The 23,625-nt window shown below is 39.0% G+C and overlaps 3 protein-coding genes across 3 annotated transcripts; 2 read left to right on the forward strand and 1 right to left on the reverse strand.

Annotated features, from left to right (window-relative positions):
• The first annotated feature begins 698 nt into the window (after nucleotides 1–698).
• On the forward strand, nucleotides 699–4,262 carry LOC140931369 (ATP synthase lipid-binding protein, mitochondrial-like). The gene is made up of 7 exons (XM_073381172.1): nucleotides 699–856; nucleotides 928–999; nucleotides 1,744–1,763; nucleotides 1,892–1,938; nucleotides 2,568–2,596; nucleotides 3,109–3,232; nucleotides 3,936–4,262. The coding sequence occupies exons 1-7, from the start codon at nucleotides 812–814 to the stop codon at nucleotides 4,103–4,105; spliced, it is 507 nt and encodes a 168-aa protein (XP_073237273.1). The 5' UTR covers nucleotides 699–811; the 3' UTR covers nucleotides 4,106–4,262.
• Nucleotides 4,263–5,625: 1,363 nt separating this feature from the next.
• LOC140929878 (10 kDa heat shock protein, mitochondrial-like) lies at nucleotides 5,626–9,523 on the reverse strand. Its single transcript, XM_073379576.1, has 5 exons — nucleotides 9,420–9,523; nucleotides 8,967–9,032; nucleotides 7,557–7,649; nucleotides 6,427–6,516; nucleotides 5,626–6,032 (listed from the first exon to the last, which is right to left on the reverse strand). The coding sequence occupies exons 1-5, from the start codon at nucleotides 9,420–9,422 to the stop codon at nucleotides 5,985–5,987; spliced, it is 300 nt and encodes a 99-aa protein (XP_073235677.1). The 5' UTR covers nucleotides 9,423–9,523; the 3' UTR covers nucleotides 5,626–5,984.
• A 246-nt stretch (nucleotides 9,524–9,769) lies between these two features.
• On the forward strand, nucleotides 9,770–23,619 carry LOC140931370 (60 kDa heat shock protein, mitochondrial-like). The gene is made up of 10 exons (XM_073381173.1): nucleotides 9,770–9,895; nucleotides 11,149–11,353; nucleotides 14,136–14,388; nucleotides 15,264–15,346; nucleotides 19,211–19,306; nucleotides 19,432–19,525; nucleotides 19,857–20,025; nucleotides 20,831–21,176; nucleotides 21,806–22,069; nucleotides 23,222–23,619. Exons 2-10 carry the CDS (start codon nucleotides 11,150–11,152, stop codon nucleotides 23,474–23,476), a joined length of 1,764 nt encoding a protein of 587 aa, XP_073237274.1. The 5' UTR covers nucleotides 9,770–9,895; nucleotide 11,149; the 3' UTR covers nucleotides 23,477–23,619.
• The last annotated feature ends 6 nt before the right edge of the window (nucleotides 23,620–23,625 follow it).

A 23,625-nucleotide genomic window follows, 5' to 3' on the forward strand; every position in this document is an offset into this window, starting at 1 on the left:
ATATCACTTGCCGTAAAAAAATACTAGTTGTTCTCTAGTCTGCGAAATATTGCTGGCCTTCTGGGCCTGATTGTACCCTTTTGCTGTAGTGCTGGCCAGACTTGCAATAAAATAGTTTAGATCCTCTTTGCTATGGGCTCTCGTGAGCAATTCTCAACACAAAGTGTTTCGGCAACAAGAACTTCACTAGCTGCGTTTTAATTATAGTTCCCTGTATTCAAAGATTTTTATAGTCCCAGTGTTTTACCGAGTCCTAAGTTACACAAGCTTTTTTCCTTATTACGTTGTAAACTGGGGTAGGCTATAAGCCCAGCTTGCCAAGGTTACAGTACCAAGATGTACAAACCTAAATATGGCAAAGTTTTGCAAAGATATCCCGAAAGCAGTCAGAATTGCCTATAAACATAATCCGGCTAAACTGTCACAGCCTGGTCTATTTTCCCCTACTCTGATCTATCTTCCCATTCGCATTTTGGCTTTCTGTTCAAAAATTTTGGAGAAAGAAGCGTATCTATTAATAGAGGGCGATGCTTTCCCTTTTCTAAATGAATTGTTTTCAGGATACATTGTAACCTGACGAAATTATTTTTTGACCCGTTCATTGTATGGAACATGACAGCCCCCTGATGAAAAACGATGACATATTTGCCGCATCTTGCACAACCACAACTTTGCTCCCAAACGAGGCGCATCCCAGAGAACCACGCAATCACATGAATACCCATAATACACTTCAGCGTCCCTCCTCGCCGTCCATCTTGGAAAGTAGAACGGAGCGTGGCATCCTCGAGAAGAGAAATTATTCGCAATCATGTTCTCCTGCAGTAAATTTACCTCCCCAGTAGCTAGGAGTATTGTAAGTGCGTTTTCTATCAATTCTTTGGTGATTTTTACGGCATTTTAACCGGAGTGCTTTGATATTTGTAGGTTGGCAATGGTCGCGCACTATCTCGGCCTCTTTCAACAGCCATTCGCCCCCAGTCACAAACTTTGGCATTGGTATGTAGCGAAGAAAATGGACGTACTTAAATGAAATATCTTTAAATGTACGAAGGAGGATGTATAGTTTTATCAGGAGTGTTATTTGTTGCCATTCTGAGTGGTTATGTCGGAAAAGTCTTTACCCGGCTTATGTAAGGTCGGGCCATAGATCAGATTGCACGTGTTACGGGATCTTTTTCGTAGTAAATTATCGGAGCAGTTTGAAGAAAGGTACTTCGAAAAGAGGTGGTTGCAGTTTCTTGGATAGATCGTGTAGTTTTTGGCCTTAGTTGCTACCGTAGTTTTGTAAGTTAAAAAGGATTTTGGGGGTGGACTCGCACAGGCCGGAGCTTTTAGTATATATTGAACTATACCGTACAATATTGAAGTTCGTCGCCAACAGTTTCTTGTTTCAAGTACTAATTTTCCGTGGCGTGATATGAAAGATTTATTTGCAAGTTTTGCTTATTTAGATATTCCCCCTGCTTGTAAGACGAAACCATTCAAGTTTTGCAGGAATGAAGCAGATGTTGTACTTATGTTGTACTTCATTGCACACCAATATAAAAGTCAAGCAAAGATAGCAAAAACTTATTTAAAGCTTCCCCTGTTAGAACTAGCTCTGAAATCTGGCAGTTGATGGAAAAAAACGTTTTTCAATATCCTGTATTCCGATTCCCCAAACAACATACACCGTCTCCACTGTAATACTATGTAAGTGTTGCTTTGTATTTCAATAATTGTCTTATTTACTTTTTTCAGAATGGCACATCAGCACAAAAGTGAGTATGAATTTTATGCAAAAACATGTACTTTATTTTTGTTACAGCTTTGTTATTGTGTTCAATTTCTTAGGCATAACTTTCTTGATACTGTTACTAAAAAATTTCTCTCGCCCTGTTCTTTTTAGGAATATGTTTAACCTGTCACGTACAGTTGTTTCAAGTCAGTTTACTAGTGAGTATACTTAATTTGTGTTAGTCACAATGAATGACACAGAAAAAAATTGTTTGTATTTTTGTTTCCTCTAAACCCAGCAGGGGTATTTGGCAGAACGATGAACGCCATTTGCAAAATGCTAAATGACTCTGAAGTTTAGTTATTAGGGTTAGGAAACTGAGTGAATCAAGTTTCAGATCAGTTTTCCCAATATAATGACCCTAACTGGAACCTCATTCACTCAGTTTCCAAACCCTAATCACTAAACTTCAGAGTCATTCAGTGTTCTGCATTTGGCATTCAGCAAATGCAGAATGCTGAATGAAGAGTCATTTGGGATTCTGCAAAATACCTCTACCACTCTAAACCTACATCTATATATAGTCAACAAAAGTTTGAATCAATCAGAGCAAACATCCCATTGTTATTAAAATTACAAACTTCAGTGGATGTGACAAACTAGGATACAGTTTGAAACAAGGGGTTACTTTGAAAGGAAGTGTAGTGCAGTGGTGGGGGGGGGGGGGGGAGGGGGGATGTAGTGGTTTCATTATCTCAGTTGATAAAGTCTGTGTGGACTGGATCTTTGTAGATCCAGGTGGTGCACCAGGTTGTTTGTAATGTCTCTTGTTATTGTTTCTTTCAAGGTGTGCAAAAAGATAACATGCAAAGCAAGGTAACTATTACTGGTGTCATTGCTTGCTGAAGGCTGGTTTTCAGAAGTGTCAGAGTTGTAAGCGGAGGCGTAAGCGCGATGGAATCAGAGTCAGAAGAATCACAACATTTCCAGTTACTCCCGACTCCACTTCCAACCCCGTCGCTTACGTTCCACTTATGAGCTAGTGAAAACCAGATTGTCGGAATTGCAGTTGTCTTTGTTGTAAACGATGGACTCGTAAGCAGAATCAGAAGAATCAGAACGCTGTTTAAACTAGATCATTAAGTGCTATGCTTATGATTACAACCCTGACTCTGACTCTGACTCTGTTGCTAGTGAAAACCAGCCTTAATTGCATCACACACACTATACTGTAAGGGTTCTTTTAAGTTAAAAGTTTGAATCTTTATCCTTGTTGAAGTTGAACAACATAAATGATGCATGCAACTGCTCTATAACCTGATCAAAGGAAAGTGATTTTGGTATTTTCATCATTTCTCATCCATCATTATTATTCTTTCCCTGTACAGGCTCTAGTACCTTCCTCTCCTTTAGCTCTGGCTTGCCGAGGCTTTCAGACAAGTTCTCAGGTGCAGGATGTTGACTCTGCTGCTAAATTTATTGGTGCTGGTGCAGCTACTGTAGGTGTTGCAGGTCTGTAAAGAGCTTTAACCTTGAGTACAATTTTTTTTCCTTTTCTTTGAAGACATAAGTGTACATTTTACAGCTTTGGCTATCAGGCAAGTGTCTTGCCATGCTTTCAAGTGATATGAGATTTGTTACTTGCACTTGGCATGTTATTGTGTTGATTTTACACCCTGCAGTATATAAAGCTGTTTTTTTTTCTGGTGGTAATACAGGAAGGTTCAACTGAAAGCAGTCAGTGTTGCATTGTTTCTGTTATATATTTGATAACACTCCCTTACTGTTCCCCCATGTACATTGTTTACACTAACTCCAGAAGGACTGTTTGAAAACATCATGTAATTTTTGTAATCAGAAGTTAACACCAAGTGACAGGGTAAAGCTAAGGGTACTCATCCCACACTTAGCCTGGGAAAACAGCCAACATTTTGCGGAGACACGACCGGTTTCCCCGCGATATGATATCTGAGGAACAAGTGCAGAAATCTGTACTGATGACGTGCCACTTCGCAGATCTGGGTAGTGCTTTGGTTGGTTGAAACAAATTTCCCTTGTGGTACGACCAATATGAAGCACTACCCAGATTAGGGTAGCGATATGTCATCAGTATGGAACCTCTGCACACATTTCTCTGACATCTTTTCACAGGGAAGCCAGTGGTGGTACCACAACAAGTCTCATTTCACACCATGCAATTTTTTTTACGTTGCAGGTAGTGGAGCTGGTATTGGTACTGTCTTTGGCAGTCTGATCATTGGTTATGCAAGGAACCCATCTCTCAAGCAGCAGCTTTTCTCCTATGCAATTCTAGGCTTTGCCTTGTCTGAAGCTATGGGTCTGTTTTGTTTGATGATGGCCTTTTTAATCTTGTTTGCCCTGTAATCTGTATATTCATGGTCCACAATTAGTGATCAATTCATGCCATTTATTTTAGTCAGTGGCTTTGTGGAAGGGCGGCTTGTTCGTGTGCTTGTAATTTTATTTTGTCAGGAAATAAGTGATGGTCATAAATAAAGCACGTTGTGTAGACTTTTGAACACTTCTCTTGTGTGTTGGTTCTAATTTTTAGTACCAGTAACAATGATTTTGAAGGACATTTCAGAATACAGTTAAGCCTCCATTAAGTAGCCAGTAATTTTAGTCCAGAGAAAATTGTGGAAAAAAAAATGTTCATCCTGAGGAGAGTTCTTCTTTTGTTGTCACCTCTAGTAAGTGCCCATCAAGTCCTTAAAACACTTAGTTTGGCTTTTACTGATGACGTAATGCGATGGAGGAAAATACAGTCCGAGACAGGTCATGACTGCTTGTGGACTAGTAATGACAATCCTGTTGTGTGTTTGTTTTAAAATAAAAAGGACTTTCCTGCTTAAGATTATGCTCATTTATGAAAAACTTGTATTGAGCAGCCAACCTCCTTGAAGCGGCCATTTGCTAGTATTCCAACGGTGGCCAATTAGAGGAGGTTCAAGTATATCTCATTTCATTTTATCTGGGTGGAACTATAGTTAAAAACTTTATAGAGTTGTTGGTCAAAATGTCTAGAAAGTGAAAAGAGAAAATTGGTAACTCAAATGGAACATGTTTGAAGGGAATAACAGTAAATTGTGGAAATTTTTCTGAAATCAGCCCATGGTAAAGGAAACCTAATCAGATGTTACCTGTGACTTAAGCCCCAGTTTTAACACTGCATTTCGCGTGTACCAAATTATTATAAAGCAAATCAGCAAGAACAATAGATTTTCCTTTGGCATGTGAAATGCTACATTTGAAACAGGCCTTAGCTAGCAATCAGGCTCAATTTTCGTTTATCTAGATGGACCATTTCTGGTGGGACAGTTAACCCTCTAAGTCCCAAAAATGATGAGTATCAATTTTCGTCTAACAACATTACACAAGCAAGAGAAAAAATTTTGAGAATTAATGAAATAATCACCTAAGAGAAAATGCTTTAATCTTCTACCAAATTCTCTCAACTTATTCTTTATGGACCTGTATGGAGATCAGTTTTGAGAATTTGTATGTGGATATTGGGACTTCAAGGTTTAGGCAAGTGACCCACATAAGAAAATATCAGAGTCCTGCTTACTATTAATATGCAACTGGTATTTTAATTTTTTTGGAGTCCTCAAATTGATGAGTAACTTCTAAGATGTCTGTTATAAAATGTATCATTGATGATCATTCATGCACAAATACAGTTGATCTGAAAATTCTCAGCTGAGGCATTACATAATTGTGAAAAATATCAAATATACCAAAATGAGGGGTGGGGGCGAGGTGGGGAAGGAATCAGGACTCATTTCATGAACAGTGGCTGGTAATCAAGCCTTTTCATGCCAATTTGTAAAATAAATTGTATCCACCTAATGTAAAATAATAATTAAACAAATGACACCACAATGTTTATGTCAAAACCAGAACTTTATTGTATAAAAAAAAAGCAAATAGTTCAAGTCTTACACTACATTCAGGCAGATTAAAGAGAGGTCAGAGTAAAGAAAGAACAATAATATTGCTTACTCTACAATACCCTGGTATTTGATCTAAAAATTATGTCATACATTGCAAGAAATATTGCCCTCACAGTTATAAACGCAAAGTGTCTTAAAAGCTATTTTTAAACAAATGAGTTTCTATAGCAGTACCCATGTTTTCAATAACTTGTATCTCACTATTTTGCAGTGAATAAGTTTTTTCAGGTCAATATCTTTCTTGTTGAGCTCAGCAGTTAAGTAATTCAGTGACTGGTTGACTCTCAGCACTACTCAAACACACCAAGAATATCGCTGTCACGGTAGATGTGGTATTCCTGTTGAAGGACGAAACATTCTTATTATTTGTCATTTAACCTTTGCCACATATGTGACTGTTGGACTAAAACAAGTCCAAATGCCAGACAAATTTCTAAGACGTTAAATTGTGAGATTCCTACTGAAAAGAAAGGTGATCGAAGAATCTTATTTTACTTTGCTTTTACTTTTCATTTCTTTGCCAAATATGTGAAGATTGCTAGGAAAAAAATGCAAATGCAAGAAAAAAGTCTGGAATATTGTATTGCAACAAAATACCCAATCATGTTCAAAATAACCTCCAAGTGATAATGATGATTTGTTTGTAGTGAGTATGTCACAGTGACTCCATTTTCCCACCAGGCCCTTAAATCATACCCCCGCACACCCCACCAAAATAAAACAAATCCAAACCTTTTCCTCCATGGTCACTTTTGTTCCACCATACTCTGGGAGTAAAACCTTGTCACCCACATTCACGCTTATGGGAACAATGTTACCTGACTGGAAGAACAAAGAAAAGTCAAGTAATAAGTTAAACAAAAGAATATATAAAATAATGGCAACTAATTTTCTAGTATACCTGTCAAAACATTTCTAGAATGAATACCCTTTCCATTACAAAATGTAAGGCTGTGCTCTAAGAAAAACTGGAGGGAGCCCTGTGCTCTGAAATTGTCAAATTCAGGGCGCCCAGCATGATTTGTATGAAAAAAGTAAGCCATGTCACCAAATGTTAAACGCAAGTGTTTAACTATTATCTCAAGGCTTTTCTACATGAAATTCTGCTGGTAGATGCTCTTTGAAGCTGGTGGAGCTGTATTTATCAAGAAATATTCGAAGATATATTTGAGCAAAATAAGCAGGGTTTTGACGGTAAAAGCTGAACTTTAACTCATTTCATCGCATTTGAGGAACATAAATCGTTGCTAAGTCTCTTGCAGAGGGCGTTGTACAGTTTGTAGTTCCTGGCATTAGCATGGTGAGAATTGGTCGCAATTCACCAAATCAGTAAACTTATTTTTTTACAGAGGATGGATAAACATGTCTGCCTTTCATGAATAAAATATGATAGTGCGCCCAGCGGAGGTGTTGCTTTGAAACCTTAATGCAACTGGATGTCATGTATTGATGACATCACTGGCAGCAATAACCAACCAGAAGTAAAGATATATAAATATATATAAAGCCTGTTCGTGTTTCTGATCCATGCACATTCCATGTGCAATGCAAATTTTGACAAAATTATTAACTAGTTAATCTGTGACAAATAAGGTTACATACTGGGTCATGCTGGCAAGTGCTACTTTTTCTTTTTTATCACCAGGTTGTTCAGACCATGTCTTGTAATAAATCCTGGTAGCTTTTTTTAAAATAAATGTTGCAATCTAATTACAAACTTGATAGATTATCTATTTACAAACTTGATCTGAAATTAATCCCTTGTTTAGGATAATTAAAGAGTTTACTGCAATGGCATCTTTTAATGTGCAGTATTAGGTTATCACCAATCACTGTCCACTCGCTGACGTTCTTCAACTCACTTTATCTCTAGCACCGGGTCCCACAGAAATCACTGTCCCCTCCAATACTGTCCCCTGACCCTTCTCAGGAAGAAGAACTCCTCCTTTGGTTTTCTAAAAAAGGAAAAAAAAAAAGTGAAGTTCATAAACCAGTTATGATTTTTTTTATTCACATTCAGACAGATTGAGATGTCAATTTAGTATCAGTTCAGTATCAGTCCTGAATCTGACCACTGTGTGGAAAATGTCGGCCTCTGCAGTCTATCCGTCGATAGCTGCCCAATGTTTGCTTGTAACTTTGATAAGTCGACTGACAGTCCACTGAGGTGTTGGCTGCAACACTGGTGGATAACCTCTGCGAGGAAATTGGCTGAAATTTGGCGCCTTATCAAACTAATATTTACTGGTATGCATGTCAATTGAAATGCCCTTTAAGTAACAGCCAATGTCGACCGATAGTGCCCAATGTACATCAGCCCGGTGGCCGATCCAGACCTTTAGATAAGGGAGTGGGGCGGTCATCCAGACCCTGAGATAAGTGGGGGCACATCTCCAAAAAATTTTTTTTCAACCGTTTGGTCCTCAGTTTGGTCTAAAAATAAGGGGGGGGGGGGAGATCCCCTGGATCAGCCACTGCATCAGCCAACAGGTACCTTGCAGCAAAGTTGCCTAAGTTAACGTTTTGCTTGAAATTGGCTTGAACATTTAGGTTCCAATCCCAGGGGGGGGGGGGGGGGGGGGCACTTGGGTATTTTTTGGGTGGGTATGTGCCGCCCGGGACTCCAAATTGGCACCCTGTTCTAAAAAAAATTTCCCCCAAAATTGATACCCCGTTCTAGAATTCGCCCTAAAACTGATACCCCGTTCTAGAAATAGGCCAATTTTTTATACTCCGTTCTAGGGTGCAAAGAGTACAAGAGTTTGCTTGTTAATGCATTGAACCATATTTTTAAAAGCAATCTGTCTTGAATAATTTCAAATGGCTGCTTACAAAACTGGAGCTTTCGTGCGTTCGAAATATTATACCCCGTTCTAGAAAACGCCCCTGAAATGGATACCCCGTTCTAAATCAGGAGCTTCAAAATCACGACCCCGTTGGGCGGCACATACCCGTATAGGTAATGTATGGGAGTACCCCCCCCCCCCCCCCCCCCCCCGCGGGGTTCCAATCAGGGTTTTGGAGTAAATTGTAGCTGCCATAACATTAATCTTTATTTTCTTCAGTTGAGTACAAAATAATGATACTTGGATTTAAATAACGACAACAGCCACACAAACAGAGGGTGGTCTGCCTGTGGGTTGGCTTATAATCTTCCCAGTGCCAAAATTTTCTAGTTATCACTTGCCACCCCTATTAGTACAATAAGGAACTGCTTGCATCGTAATTTATAATGCATATGGTTGTGCAAAAGAATGAACAACAATACATACTACTTCTGGTAGGAATTTTTCTACCAAAATCCTGTCAAAGAGTGGCTTGAATCTTCGAATTGCAGCCTACAAGAGAGAAATGCAGCTTTGATCATCAAATATTAAAGTTTAGTTCGAAAAAAGCTTATGCAATCATGTCAAATTATTTCAAGATTTGAGAAGACAAAGTTTGAGATCTGCCAAAAAGGTTACACGAAGCATGTTCAACATTTTAGTAAACTGAGACTTTTGATTGAGAGAGAAGAGAGAAGAAAGAGAAAAGACATGGTTTACTGATGGTCCTTATACACGACTTTTTAGTGACTGTAGCATGCAGGAAGAGCCACCTAGTTTTAAAGAGACATTTTGAAGTACAATTGTGGTAAAAGTGTACATCAAAGTGTGCTAGGCTTTAAAAAGAATTTATAGCAATCAAGAACGCTAGTTTGCCACCTTAAAAACTCTAATACTCACCATTTTTGCAGGGAAACCACAAGGCCTCTTTGCCGGTGGAAATAGCAAATTCACACGTGTAGTCCGGTACGTTCTGCGCAATCGTAAAGGCGTCAGGAGGTGTGTCCAAAGACTTAACTAGGAAGGGGAGAGTCAAGAATACATGAGATGGACCTATTATTTGGACTCTATTTCTGATATTTACAAGGCAAGTCTACAATCGATACAACTATAAAAAGTAATGGCGTAGATAAAGGAAGCTTTATGGCTAAAAAAAGAAAATTTAGATATAGTTTGTCATACAAGAAAGATATAGACTTAACCCTACCCTACAGAGGCATAAATTGCTTTCTACACTGAGCATGCCAAGCACGAATTCGTCCTTTTCGGCACGTGGGCCAACCGAGCTGCAATCCGCCTCGCTGTTCTCTTAATTTTGCACAGTTTTGTGCATTATTTTTACTCTTTAACTCTCGATTATACACTGAATTATCAAGGTAAAGTATATTTTCTTGTTGTAGCTTGTATTAAAATAGTTCGTTACAGAATTTTTTTATTTTTTGTGGCTCCCCCATTTGTATCCGGCACTCTCCCACACATCACTTAGAATTAACCTGCAAATTGCACATGGTTTATGCGATATATCTTTCGTTATAGCCTTTCATTTATTGCTTTTTAGACGCAGATCTCGTCAAGTGCTGGCACAATCGAGTCCCTGCAAATAATTCCCTTCATATAGATGTAAAAGATCCATAAATTGTGACGAACAATTAGTTATAAGTTACCTCTCAGGCTATGTCAGCTGTTTTACAAAATTGAAGTCGCAAAAATACTGTATTTTAGAAAAAAATGCATTTCTTTCACGTAGAAAAAAAAAGGTTTAAATAAGCCCAATGAGTTTGATGCGTTTTTACATGTGCAGAATCAGAAAATAAGACTTCGTTGAACTTATGCAACTTAAGGGGTTGATTGCATAATATGCATGTTATATGTGTGCATGTTTAAATAGTGCAGAGTGTATAGGTGCCAGAGGTGTTTGTCTGTGTTTCTTAAACTGTGGTTGTAGTTTATTTTATTATACATATTTTCAGTTGTACTGAACTTAAACCAGCTGGTTTAGTTCAGTGAAATCACACATACAAAACCACTCTAAGACCAGGTTAATATCATTTAACTCCAAACCATGACATCAACTGACCTGCTATGCAACTGCTATATTCCTTAGTTATCACTGGGGTGAGGCTTTTGAAAAGAAATAATATTGTAACACACAAAAGCCTATTTTTATTGCAAGTCCCCATACACAGTTATGTTGTTAGGGTTAACTTTTTTCAGGTTTTTTTCTTGGCCCCGGTTGTTGAAAAGTTGGATTGCGCTATCGACCGGATAAATCGCTATCTTTTGGATAAGTGTTGGGGAAACCAATAGCGCTATACAATGGATTGCGATTTATCCAGTGGATAGCGTTATCTACCTTCTGAACCACAGGAGAAAATAACAGATTCCCATTTTTGGATATTTTAGGGTATTTAAAGAATACCCATAAAAAATCCCAAATTTGGCAAAGTGAGACAAGTCCCAACCAGGGAATTCCCAACCAAGTTCCCTGGTTAGGACTTGTCTCGCTCTTCCAAATTTGGGATTTTTGTGGGTATTCTTTAAATACCCTAAAATATCCAAAAATGGGAATCTGTTATTTTTTCCTGTGAACAATGTAATTGGGTCCTGATAGTCACATTCCTGTTTGCAGAATGTATCGTCTACCTAGTTTGATCCGTCCTGCCCAGCAGCGGTTTTCTCTCAAAATCCTCTCACCTCGGCTGGCCGCAGGGTTCAGCACTTCACACCGGCATCAAGCTGCTAAGGAACTCAAGTTTGGAGGTGATGCCAGGTCAAACATGCTCAAAGGTGTTGATATTTTAACTGATGCTGTTGCTGTGACGCTAGGCCCAAAGGTTTGACAGTCTTGCTGTTTTTATTATGAACACAAACAACTAGGTTGATGCCCAAGACATCACATTACTGTGTCTTAGTCGGAATGTTGTAACCGATGAGTGCTGGGAATTCAGAAATGCAATTTTTTCAAATTCGAATCTTACTATTGTTGACATACATACGTAAATAAATACACTGTCTACAGGTAGCCATTACGACGCCTGAAGGAGGATCATGATGTTATCCCTATACTAAGATCTCTCCTTACAGATAACCCACCCAGTCCAGGAAAGTTTGTCCACACCACCAGGGTATACGTCCCCTACTCTGTTTGAACAGCGGTGTTGGTTCTTGCGTGTCCCACAAAAAACAGATAAGAGAAAATGCTGTGAGATGGGACCTACATTTTTTTGTCCTTATTTGAGAAGACTAAAAAGTCTAACTGTTTGGCGATATCGTTACAAAGGCTACACTTTCTTCTCAGTTATTTAAAGACCTGGCGTGTTGGTCTGGCAGGGTTTGAACCCTGGACCTCTTGCTCACCTCCCAACTGAGCTACAGTCTCAGACAAAAATAGTTGGGACACTTTAACCAAACGCTGTTTTTTCCCATCTCATGCTTCCCTCGTCCCTCTCAAAGTTGTTTATCGCGGTTTGGTCACCAAATCTTGTACACCAACATTGAGGGGACAAGGAGACCCCAAAGTGTCCCAACCATTTTGACTGAGACTGTGTTTTTGAGGAATTTTAGATATGTGACTCCTCGTTGGCTCTAGTGGCGGGAAATCGCTAGGCAGGTATATGCACGTTTCGGAGCCATTTTTTCGGAAAAAATATTAGAGATTCCAAGGATAGAAAAAGAGAAGACAATTAATAGAGGAAAGAAGTCTTTGTTTCTTTAATTACAACATTCCACGGTATTAGAAAAGCTTTCTACGTATTGGGTTTAAAGAGTGAACAACGGATAAGTCAAAACTGCGCGCATTATTTCGCAGGCTGTGTATCTTGCCGCTAATATATTGTACCGGTGGAGACACGGTTGGACGGGTCACCATAATGGGTCACCATACTATCCAGGGCGTTTTCTTAGACCTCTCTGGTATATATAACGGATTAAGATAGAAAAGGATAAGGTACTTTCATACTTAATTGAAATAGCCAAGGTTTATATCGCCTTGATACATGTAAGACAAGTTATTAAAACTTTGATCATGGTGACACGATTGTTCGCTGAAAGAAACTTATAAATATCTTAATTGAGTTAATGTACGGTGACCCGTGTACGCGTCGAGTAGAACGCTTTTTTGGAGGTTTTAAGGATAGGTAGTGTCCTCGTTTTATATGATTCATGTTTTTTACCTCAAGTCCCACATTTATGGCACAGTAGTTTGTTTTAGAGTTATTCAGAAAGGTGTATATTTGGGGTAAAGAATGAGAACCGATGTCACCATTTGGCGCAAGGCCAAATTAACATATGTTGTAAACAACTTATAAAAAGTCAGGGGTCGATTTCACAGCAGTAGCCTGGAATATTATTAAGAAACTTTTTGACGTCGGACCAAACAGTTACACTATTGTTGGACACCCTTTTTACGCGCTTGTAGTCAATAGTATCTTTAGAAATTTAGAAAGAGGGATACTGTTGTCGCTGATACGTCTTGGGAATAATCCTGGCTTGTTGCATTTTTGTCCAAACTGGACGACAAGTTTCCCCCTGTCTCTCGAAATCGCTTAATCGCTCTTTCAGCTGTCTTTCGCCTCTTGCCCTTTAGTTAGAAAGGCGTCCCTTTGAGCCTTGTTCCTACACTCTTTCTTGGCAAAGAGGCCTTCTCTATTATTCTCCACACATTTTTTCTAGAAATGTGGCACATTCGAGCGCCTCTCCGTATATGAAAACCCTGAATCTTACGTAGATAGCATGCACGTGCTATATTGTCACGCTATCAATCGGCCACTAGAAAGCTATTTGCGTACGGTTTAGTGCACACTCAGTTCCTTTTATTTTCCAATACTCTATTCTGCCCAAGAAATTTCTGCGAACTGGTCATTCTTTGAGTTATGTTGTTAGGCCCAAATAACTTAGTTCACTGCTATAGAAACGTTCGCGAAACACAATAGATACCCAACAAACCAAAAGCCCGTTGCTTGTGACCGACGTACCGATTAACCTCCGTATCTGTCAACACGCCTTCAAATTCCTCCCCGATACAGTCTCAGACAAAAATAGTTGGGACACTTTAACCAAACGCTGTTTTTTCCCATCTCGTGCTTCCCTCGTCTCTCTCAAAGTTGTTTATCACGGTTTGGTCACCAAATCTTGTACACCAACATTGAGGGGACAAGGAGACCCCAAAGTGTCCCAACCATTTTGACTGAGACTGTAGCTAGGCAGAAGAGAAAGGAGTGGTTGAGAAATGTACTTGCCTCTAAATAAGGAACTGGCAACATCCCCGTCCACCATCAATATTATTGATCTTTAAAAGGTTAATTAATTAATTTATTCCCATTGAGTAGACCATAGTGTCTGTTGGTTACTAAAAGCCCCTAATAGTTTTGCTAAATCTATGTCCAAAGCATTCTAATGGATGGCTAATTAAACAGTGATTTTTGATTTTGGCCATTCTAAGGAGACATTTTCCCATAATTATGTGAGTTCTTTCTCAACAGCATATTACCTACTTTGAATGTTATGCCCCCCTTTGTTGTGGACATTTCACAAGTTTTTTAATATTATTATTGTACCTTTATCTGCTATCATTTTTCCTCAAGTTGAAAGCTAACAAGCCATTCTTTCCTTTTTCAGGGCAAAAATGTTATAATTGAGCAAAGTTTTGGAGGACCAAAGATCACTAAAGATGGTGTGACAGTAGCCAAAGCTATTGAACTTAAAGACAAGTACCAGAACATTGGTGCCCGCCTTGTGCAAGATGTCGCCAATAACACAAATGAGGAGGCTGGTGATGGTACCACTACTGCCACTATACTGGCCCGATCCATTGCAAAAGAAGGATTTGAAATGGTGTCCAAAGGGGCAACCCCTCAGGAGGTCAGACGAGGTGGGTGTGGCTGAAGCCTATATTTTCTTTTTAGCCTCTTCAAATGGCCAATTGCACAATTGGTTTCCCTCAATTTATCCCGCCGGACATTAATTTATCCAGTGGATAGAGCTATCCAGCTTTTGAACAAATGGTGCGCGGTAGTAGTCCTTAGACTGTCCTCAATACTACTTTGTCCCTACTACATGAGTGTGGGAGAGGTTTTTAGACCAAACAGAAGCTTTGTCAGTTGCAAACCCTTGAAGTATAAGGTCAACTTTAATTAGTGTTAAGTGAAAAAGGCCCATGCATATTTGAATGGAGGCCATTGTCTCATATCAAGAAATGATATTACCATTGTGACACAGGGCTGTGAGATGCAAGCCTCTTTTCTTCACTTCAACTTGTTAGATACTTAGCTTTCTCTAGGAAGATCCTGGTACTAGGGACAAACCAGACAAAAATGCCAGCAGGTTGTTTAGTGGGTAGTCACGGCAAGACAATTTTGTTTGGCATTACCAGATTGTAAAGAACTGCCATCTGTTGCTGAAAGGTAGTTATTAAGGCCAGTAAAGAGAGAAGAAGGGGCCAAATTGCATATTTGTTATTGTTGCCCACCATCTATAATACCTTGTCTACTTGGTAACCACGCAGACTGAAATTTCTGCATGTAAACCCAACAAAAAGTAATTGTTCTGCCTTCTAGGATCATCCTGGTGCTGCTAGGACTTTGCTCCCTCTATGCAAATAGCCCCTTAGGGAAGGGTTCTTACTGCAGGCAGTAAATGCGTGTAGTGTTAATAAAAAATAAAGGCTCGCATACAGCTGTGTTGCTTTTGCAAAGTCTTCTTGTGTTAATTAAAACTATTTGATGGTATTCTTAACTGTTTTACCAGGTGTTATGTTGGCTGTGGAGACTATTGTTGAAAACCTGAAGAAAATGTCCAAGCCTGTCACTACTCCTGAAGAAATTGCCCAGGTATATCGACTAGTTGAACTTTCAAAGCTACACTAGAAAAAAAGTAATAATTACATCTTAATTAGTTCTAGGCATTTTAAAATAGTACATAGAATTATTTTTCTACCACTGTTTTGAAGGGTTTGTCACCTACCATAATGATTTGATTTAGAGTCTTTATAGCCAAATAACATCATGCCTCGCTGAGAAGAGATGGCTGTTTTCACAGGCCACGTCATGGCATAACTGACATTTGACCAACAATATGATGATTTACAATAGAAACTCCATTAAGCGGCCGCCTCCATGGTATAGGCAAGTGGCCGCTTAATGGAGGCTGGCCGCTCAATAGAGTTTTGTCTTAAATAAGGAGAATGGGTAGCAGAAACATCACGTGACGCGACGGAAGAAGCATTTTTGGTCCACAATCGTTTATCACCATCTATCCTGAACTGCATTTTCCTTCATCATATTCTTAAAATGAAGTCGAACTAAGTGTATCAAGCGCTTAATGGCAGCTTAATAGAGATGACAACAATGGGAGAACTCTTGTTGGGACAGCAAAAATATGGTAGCAGCCACTTAAAAGAGGTTGCCGCTTATTAGAGGTTTACCCGTACGAAATGAGCAGTGCTGCTGCAGCGCTGCAGAATGGCTTCAAGAAGCGCTACAAAAGAGCTGTAAAAGCGCTGGGCTGCAGCAGCCGCAAATTTTGGCTGCAGTGGAAAGCCCTTTGACAGCAATAAACAGCACTTTTGCAGCGGTACAGAAAATTCCCGAATTACGATCTGTGCTGCAAAGTGGCTGCAAAGTGGCTTCGAAAAGACAAAGAATGTTGTTACCGGTAATGCCCTACCACTCGTTAGTACAAAAAAAAAAAATGCAGGCTCCAATAATACAATAATCATGATACATGGTAGAGGAGTTGACAAGGCCTTAGTAGCAGAGTAAAAACCACTAGAAAGTCAAAATGCAACTTTTTCTTTATTAGTATCCACGCGTACACGTTACAAAAGCACGTGACATAGAACAAATCTGCAGCAGTCTCGCTTTGTAAATATTTAGCAGTCACGGTCACTCATTTGAATGTAAGAACATCCATTAACATGCAGACATTGAAAATTATCTTTTTTAAAAATAAAGAGAATAACAGCGATTGTTCTACATAAAGTTTACACGACAGCAGCCAAATGATATTTTGATTCGTTGCAACGGGCTAAGCTGGATTTTGCTCACCTTGACGTTTTGTCCATGATCCACGATCTTCTACACTTTTTTCATGAGAGAAATCAACCCAATTTTACTTTGGTTGTCCTTAAATTTTACAATGGACTAAGGAACGAACATTACCACGAGTGTATAAGAATCTTGTAAGTGCGAAGCCCATCTTAGATTCTTGTATCTGTGTTGCTTGCTCTGGTTCGATTCGTCGATACTTGGCGTAGAAGTCACTGTTCAGTGCGTTGTTTGCAAACACGTTTGAGCTGTTCCATCCAAAAACTTCAACAGAACTTCCATCTCGAAACAGAACTAGATGCCAAAAAAATTAGAATGTTTGTGCCTAGGATTCAACGGTCGCAAATGTTTGGGCGATCCCGTGTTTGTCTAGAGATGTAATGGGATCTCTTGCGAAAGGACCGACCAATTAGATTACGGCCTAGAATATCTCTAGGGAATTAGCGATAACATTCCCACACTCGCCGGTCACGGAATGAAATTTATTGAAATCTTTATTCCGAAAGCATAGAATTTGGAGGTTTATTCAATAAGTGATCTTCCTTGCGCACAAGCTTACTCACATTTCTTAGAGGTACAGTCAAAGTTTCCGCGTTATAAAAGCTGTAATCTGTGCCAAGGCTTTATCTGGCGATTCATGTTATTGGCGCTCAAGAAAGTCACATCGACTGCAACTGAATTGTAGCGTTACTGCAGCTACTTCGCAGCGTTTGAAAGTCGGCAACTGCGCTGCAAAACCACTGCCGAAAGCTTCAAAGAGCCTTCAAAGGCTGCACAGCACTTTTGCATCACGCTGCAACTTGAATGAAGCTGCTGTTTGGCTTCTAAAAGGCTGCTGAACAGCTGTAATAGGCCACTTGCACTAAGAGGTCACGTGACTAATGCTTCCTTTAAACAATGAGTTGGAATCTTGCTGATGCCAAAACTTGACAGAGCACATAAAAATTATCTTACACCCGAAATTTGAGAGGAAACGCGTTTGCAGGGGATATTTTATGGCACTTTGATTTTTCAACAAAGTAGTATCATTTGTATTGGCCGCCATGTTGGAGGGCATACTCTTGCCCTCCATCATGGCGGCCAAAACTACTTTTTGCTTAGATCTTGTTAACGTTTGGTAGTTACGCTCAGATGTGCTGTAAACATTCCCACATCAACTTTTCAACACTTTCCTTGAAGTTTAAGTGCAAAATTTGTGTTCAGAAAGAGGTAATTCATAATTTTAAAAATCACAGTTTGGTCACGTGACCAGCTACGAACTCACTCATTTTAAGAAAATGGTAGAGGTTTGAAAAACCAAATCACTATTATTTTGCTAAAAATAGGACCCACTAATCGTTTTTTGAAGAAAAAGTCATGTAACTTTCATTTTCATAAAAAGATGTCACATGACCTCTTAGTGCAAATGGCCTATTTAGCTGTACAGCTATTTTGAAGTGATTTTGTGGCGCTGTACAGCGCTGCAAGTTTCGTACAGGTAATTCCTGATTCTTTTCTATAATAATTCAGGACTTTGATTACTGGCCACTTTGTACAGAGTGGCCGCTTGATGGAGGTTCAACTGTATTTGACCAATCATGTCATGCTCCTTAATCAGTGAGAGTTGAATACCATTAACTGGTCATGATACAACTTGCCTTGTATCTGAAGACGACTTAATTCCGCTTCATCAGTCATTGTCAACAACAGTCCTATTCAGGACAACACTCATCCGGAGGACCATATAATCCCACCTACATACGAAATGAGTCCCGGGGTCAAACCTTTCACTATGATACATTTTTTATGCAGTGTTCATTTTAGAATTATAAATTTTATTTATGAGACACGCCATCAACTTATGCATCTATCAATGTAAACCCTGTGGGGGGGGGGGGGGGGGGGGAGTGCGGGCAAGGGGTGGGGATTTGACAAATTTTAAAATTTTTCGATCAAATTCCCCAGGGTGGGAAACGAAAGGTCAATCAAAAGTGTCAAAAAAGCCCCCACCCCAGGGGAAAAAATCTAAACAAACAGTGCTATAATACTATATAAAACGAATAAAAGAACATTTCAAACACGTTGTTACTACTTTTATTTACGGTTAACGGAAGCTCCATTAAATTACTCGTTGTAATTAAGTATTTTCTCTCTCCACTAGCATCTCTTATCTTGAACAACAAAATTACTCCCGGAATATTGACCATGCTATATAATATTAATAAAACTTAAAATGCTTTATAACATCTGCTCAACATGTCGGAACAGGTCGGATCAGTGACCCATAAAAAATCCTCTGACTTTCGTGGTGGAATTCGATTTCAATCGAGTTTTACAATCAGATAGGAACTTGAAGATAAAAACTTTCTCAAAATAGACATTATCTGTTTAGATGACAGTTTAAAGTATCGGATTATGGCGATTAAAACAAATGAAAACTTCATACCTTTCTCCAACAGCGTGACTTTCAGGAAGCCTCGAGGGACGGACTTGGTAACTGCTTCTAAATTGATACCGGGCTTTTGTCGGTCAAAGTCAAATGTCCCGACCCCGGGGTCGCTTCGCACGATCAAAAGCCCGATAGCGGGGATAGTCCCAGGCATCAATTCCCCTCCCCTTGCCTGCACTCCCCCCCCACGGGATTTACATTGATAGGTGCATTACTTCTAGGTGGCAACAATTTCTGCAAATGGAGACAAAGGCATTGGTGACCTGATCTCATCAGCAATGAAGAAAGTTGGAAAAAATGGAGTTATTACCGTAAAGGTGAATACTTCAGTTTCAATATTATATTATTCTAAACATTTGTGGCTTGTGTCATATAGCTGATTCAAGATTTAAATAATAGGAGATTTGATACCTGGTTAATGTATTAAATTTTCACATTGTAGGACGGCAAGACTCTTTATGATGAATTAGAGGTGATTGAGGGAATGAAGTTTGACCGTGGATACATTTCCCCTTATTTCATCAACACAACCAAAGGTATTTTGGTAACATAAAGTGAGGCCATGGCTAAAAATAATTAAAAAGAAAATAAGCCAACTAAAGATTTTTATAAATTTAAGGGGTCAGTTGAAATTTTTATTGCAGTGAAATGTTAACTGACTTGTCATATTTTCCAGTGTAGGTAGTTGTCTACAACTCTTTGCACAATGCCAATTAATAATTAATTGACATTGTGTGAGGAAAAGTTAAGTATTATTATTATTAATTTGAAATTCGGTCGTCTTTGCCTCTTTGAAAGAGTCTGATCACTAATGTTGCATCCATTGAATAATTACTAGCTTAATCCTATGACAATTTTTTTTTTCAGGACAAAGAGTTGAATTCCAGGATTGTTTGGTTCTTCTTTGTCAGAAGAAGATTTCATCAATTCAGCAAATTGTCCCTGTACTGGAACTCGCCAATGCACACAGGAAGCCGCTTGTTATCGTAGCTGAAGATGTTGATGGTGAAGCCCTTACCACCCTTGTACTCAACAGGTATTAAACTAGCATTATTTTGATAAATGTTGTATGTAACCTGAGTGGACGTTGGTGTAGGAGCCGATCGATGGGGCACTTTCAAGTGAAGAGTAAATAAAATATAATATTTGAAATACTTTTATTATAGCTGTTATTGAGTTGAGCTGTTTTACCGAGACAAAAAATTACACAAAATGCTATACGTGGTTGATATTTTTAGCTTAATTATAACTATAATGAAATTCTCAATCCTGATTGGCTATCAGCTGTCCTGATTTCAGATTTAATAGGACAAAATAATAGGACAGCAATACATTTAGTAAACTTATACCCCCGGTACAGTCATAATCCAACTGTGGAAAGTAATTGTGTATGTGATAGGTTTTATAGTTTTAGTCTTAGAAAGGTTTCAAGAATGTATTATATACTCAATATACTATCTTTTATTTTTTATTTAATTAAGGGATACTTATTATGCTTGTAGATAATCTGTGTCCCCCATTAGCTGTATATATAGCTAAATACTATGACATGTAAATAAAGTATTCGAGTAATTGCACAGTATGTGTCAGTGCATGTGCACCTGAATGTTTTTTTTTTTCACTTTAAACCTGAAAAACGTTTGGAATATGTGGTACTTTACTTTTTAAAAAGCTGCAGATATCACTAATTTTGCTTAAGTTGTGATTATTAATAAGAACGGACCCCCTCTATGTAGTCATCTCATTTTTGACCACTTTTATGATTACAGACTGAATTGCACTCCACTCAGTCCTGTTACCATAATAATGATAACTAAGATGTCTTTTCTTCAATTTTCTAGACTTAAAGTTGGTCTACAGGTGGCGGCAGTTAAGGCCCCAGGATTTGGCGACAATCGTAAAAACACTCTTCAAGACATGGCCATTTCCATGGGTGGTGTGGTGTCTGATGATGATGCTCTGGGAAGAAAACTTGAAAATGTCTCAATAGAGAATCTTGGTGAAGTGGGAGAGGTGTTAATCACCAAGGACGACACTTTGTTCTTGAAAGGCAAAGGAGAAAAAGAGGATGTTGAATCAAGGTGTGCTCAACTGAGGGAAGACTTGGAGATGACAACATCAGAATATGAAAAGGAGAAAATAAATGAAAGACTGGCCAAACTTTCTGATGGTGTTGCCATCTTGAAGGTAGGTAATAGAAATGTTTTTTCTAGTGCATGATAGCACGGTTTTTACCTAACAGCATGCTTCGGAAATAGCACATTTAGTAAAACTTTTAAGGAGGCTAACAAATTTTCTTTTTTGTGCAATAACTTTACAACTTCATAAGCTTTTGAATTAAAAAACAGTATATTATTGATAAGGTTAACCCAAAGTGGTTTATGGCTATGCAAATCTTCCAGCCAAAACGGATTCTTATCAGCCATTGGTTATTTTAGATATGGTTACTATATATTTTTAAAAATGACATACGTAATTCTTTTTTGAGGGTTACACTGTTTTCAGCTTGAAGAGAAGTTTAAGAGGTTGCACCCACGATATTAGCACAAGACGTAATTTTTGACTTACACTCCTTGACAATGTTTTTATTAACTCGTTAAGCCCCAAGAGTGATCAGCATCAAATTTCTCCTTGTAATATGAATGCTTTGTAAAACAGAGTGGTCATGAAAATTACAGACATGATCACACAAGATGAAGTTACTTGATATTTTATCAACTTCTTCCCACTACCTCTGTAGGAAATGAATAGGGGCAACAAATGAGAATTCAAATTTTGATCTTAGGGTTTAAAGGGTTAGTGGTTGCGTCTTATAGATTGGTGGTTCCAGTGAGGTGGAAGTCAATGAAAAGAAAGACCGCGTTACTGATGCTCTTAATGCCACAAGGGCTGCTGTGGAGGAGGGCATTGTTCCAGGAGGAGGCGTTGCATTGTTGAGATGCATCAAGAGCCTTGACAGCGTTACAACAGCTAATGAGGATCAGCAAAAGGGAGTGGAACTCGTCAGGCGAGCTCTTCGCAAGCCTTGTCAGACCATTGCTGAAAATGCTGGTGTAGAGTCAGCCCTCGTGGTCGAGAAGGTACATTTAATTGAGTACTATTAATGTTTGAACATTTTATAACAAGTTGATTATGCACTTTTGTTCTGTTTATCGAATGAAAACGCCAGACACAAAGGTAAGAATCGTATTTTAATCACACACACACACTCTCGATCTAGAATTAAAGTAAACATGTTCGTTCGTTGGCACTCGGGCTTACAATGTAAAATAAGCAGAAAGAAATCTAAAACAGCACTGAAATTGAATGGACACTCACTTCTACTCCAGCATCCGTATTTAGACAAAACAGTTCACACTTTACCCTTCTGGTTTTCTAGTTAGCAACTTCTGTCGAATTAAATTAAACAGAGTATGTGCAGTATAAACTTTAACAACGCAGGCGTGCACCTTTGATTTTAAGGGGCTGTTTCATGGTTGTCTAGTTCATCTTTTTAATAATGCCAATTACTTGTCCTTATTCGCTATGGAGCTTGAGAAATACATGTAAATGACAATATCAGAGGTTCGAGTAAAACGAAATTGTTTCCCAAGCACTATATCAAACGTAAAAAACGACAAAAAATGAACTTCGAAAAACTGTTGGCCTAGCAAGTTTTCAAAAACCACAATTACAATCTGTTTCAATCTTTAAGTTTGCCATCCGTGTTAGGCGTCCTTTTGTATTCCCTGTGATATTTATACCTTCGTTTCATGTTTTAAGCAATCATTTTGAAGTTCCACTCAGTCTGGTGGCAGTTTTCACTGTTTGAATTTATAACTTTAGTGACACGGCTCCTTTAAATAATTAGACGGACTGTTCAGCAGAACAAACTCCACTCCAACTCTGATGGTGAGTTCCGCACAGGTTGTTGGAACATCACGTCTTTCCGGGAGAGAGACTGAGGAGGAAGGATTGGCGCAGCCTTCTGTCCGGGAGGTCCCGAGTTCGATTTTCAGGTGTGACCTCAAATCCTTCTTTCGACTTCTCTCCTGTCCGTGTGGCTTTAAGTAGCTTTAAATACCCGTAAAACTGAGCACTGATGGGCAGGGGGGCGGGGGTAAAATGAACCCACCGTCGGCCTCAGGTTTATTAGTCAGATCACTATTTCAATAAAATAAGGATTCTTTATCTTTTTTTGCTTTGACTATGGCCACGTGGGTATCAATAACATCTCTTTTTACCGATTCTAGGTTTTCGAAATGGAGGGTAACCAAGGCTACGACGCACTTAATAACACTTATGTAGACATGATCCAAGAGGGCATCATTGACCCAACAAAGGTAGTCAGAACTGCCATCACAGATGCTGCTGGTGTCGCGTCGCTCTTAACGACAGCTGAGACGGTCATTGTTGAGATGCCAAAGGATGAGAAGGCTGACATGGCTGGAATGGCTGGAATGGGAGGAATGGGTGGAATGGGAGGGATGGGAGGAATGGGATTTTAAAAGAATGGCTGCGATTCTGTTATAAGAATGAAACTACGATTCAATTTTGTGCATCTTCTCTGCCTAGACACATTTATTGACAGTACTGCTTGTTGAGATCATGTGTGACATTTGAATTTGAAATCTGTATGCTGTATTGCTTTGGTGCC

This window comes from Porites lutea, chromosome 3, assembly GCF_958299795.1.
Source record: "Porites lutea chromosome 3, jaPorLute2.1, whole genome shotgun sequence".
Classification (NCBI taxonomy): Eukaryota; Metazoa; Cnidaria; class Anthozoa; order Scleractinia; family Poritidae; genus Porites; species Porites lutea.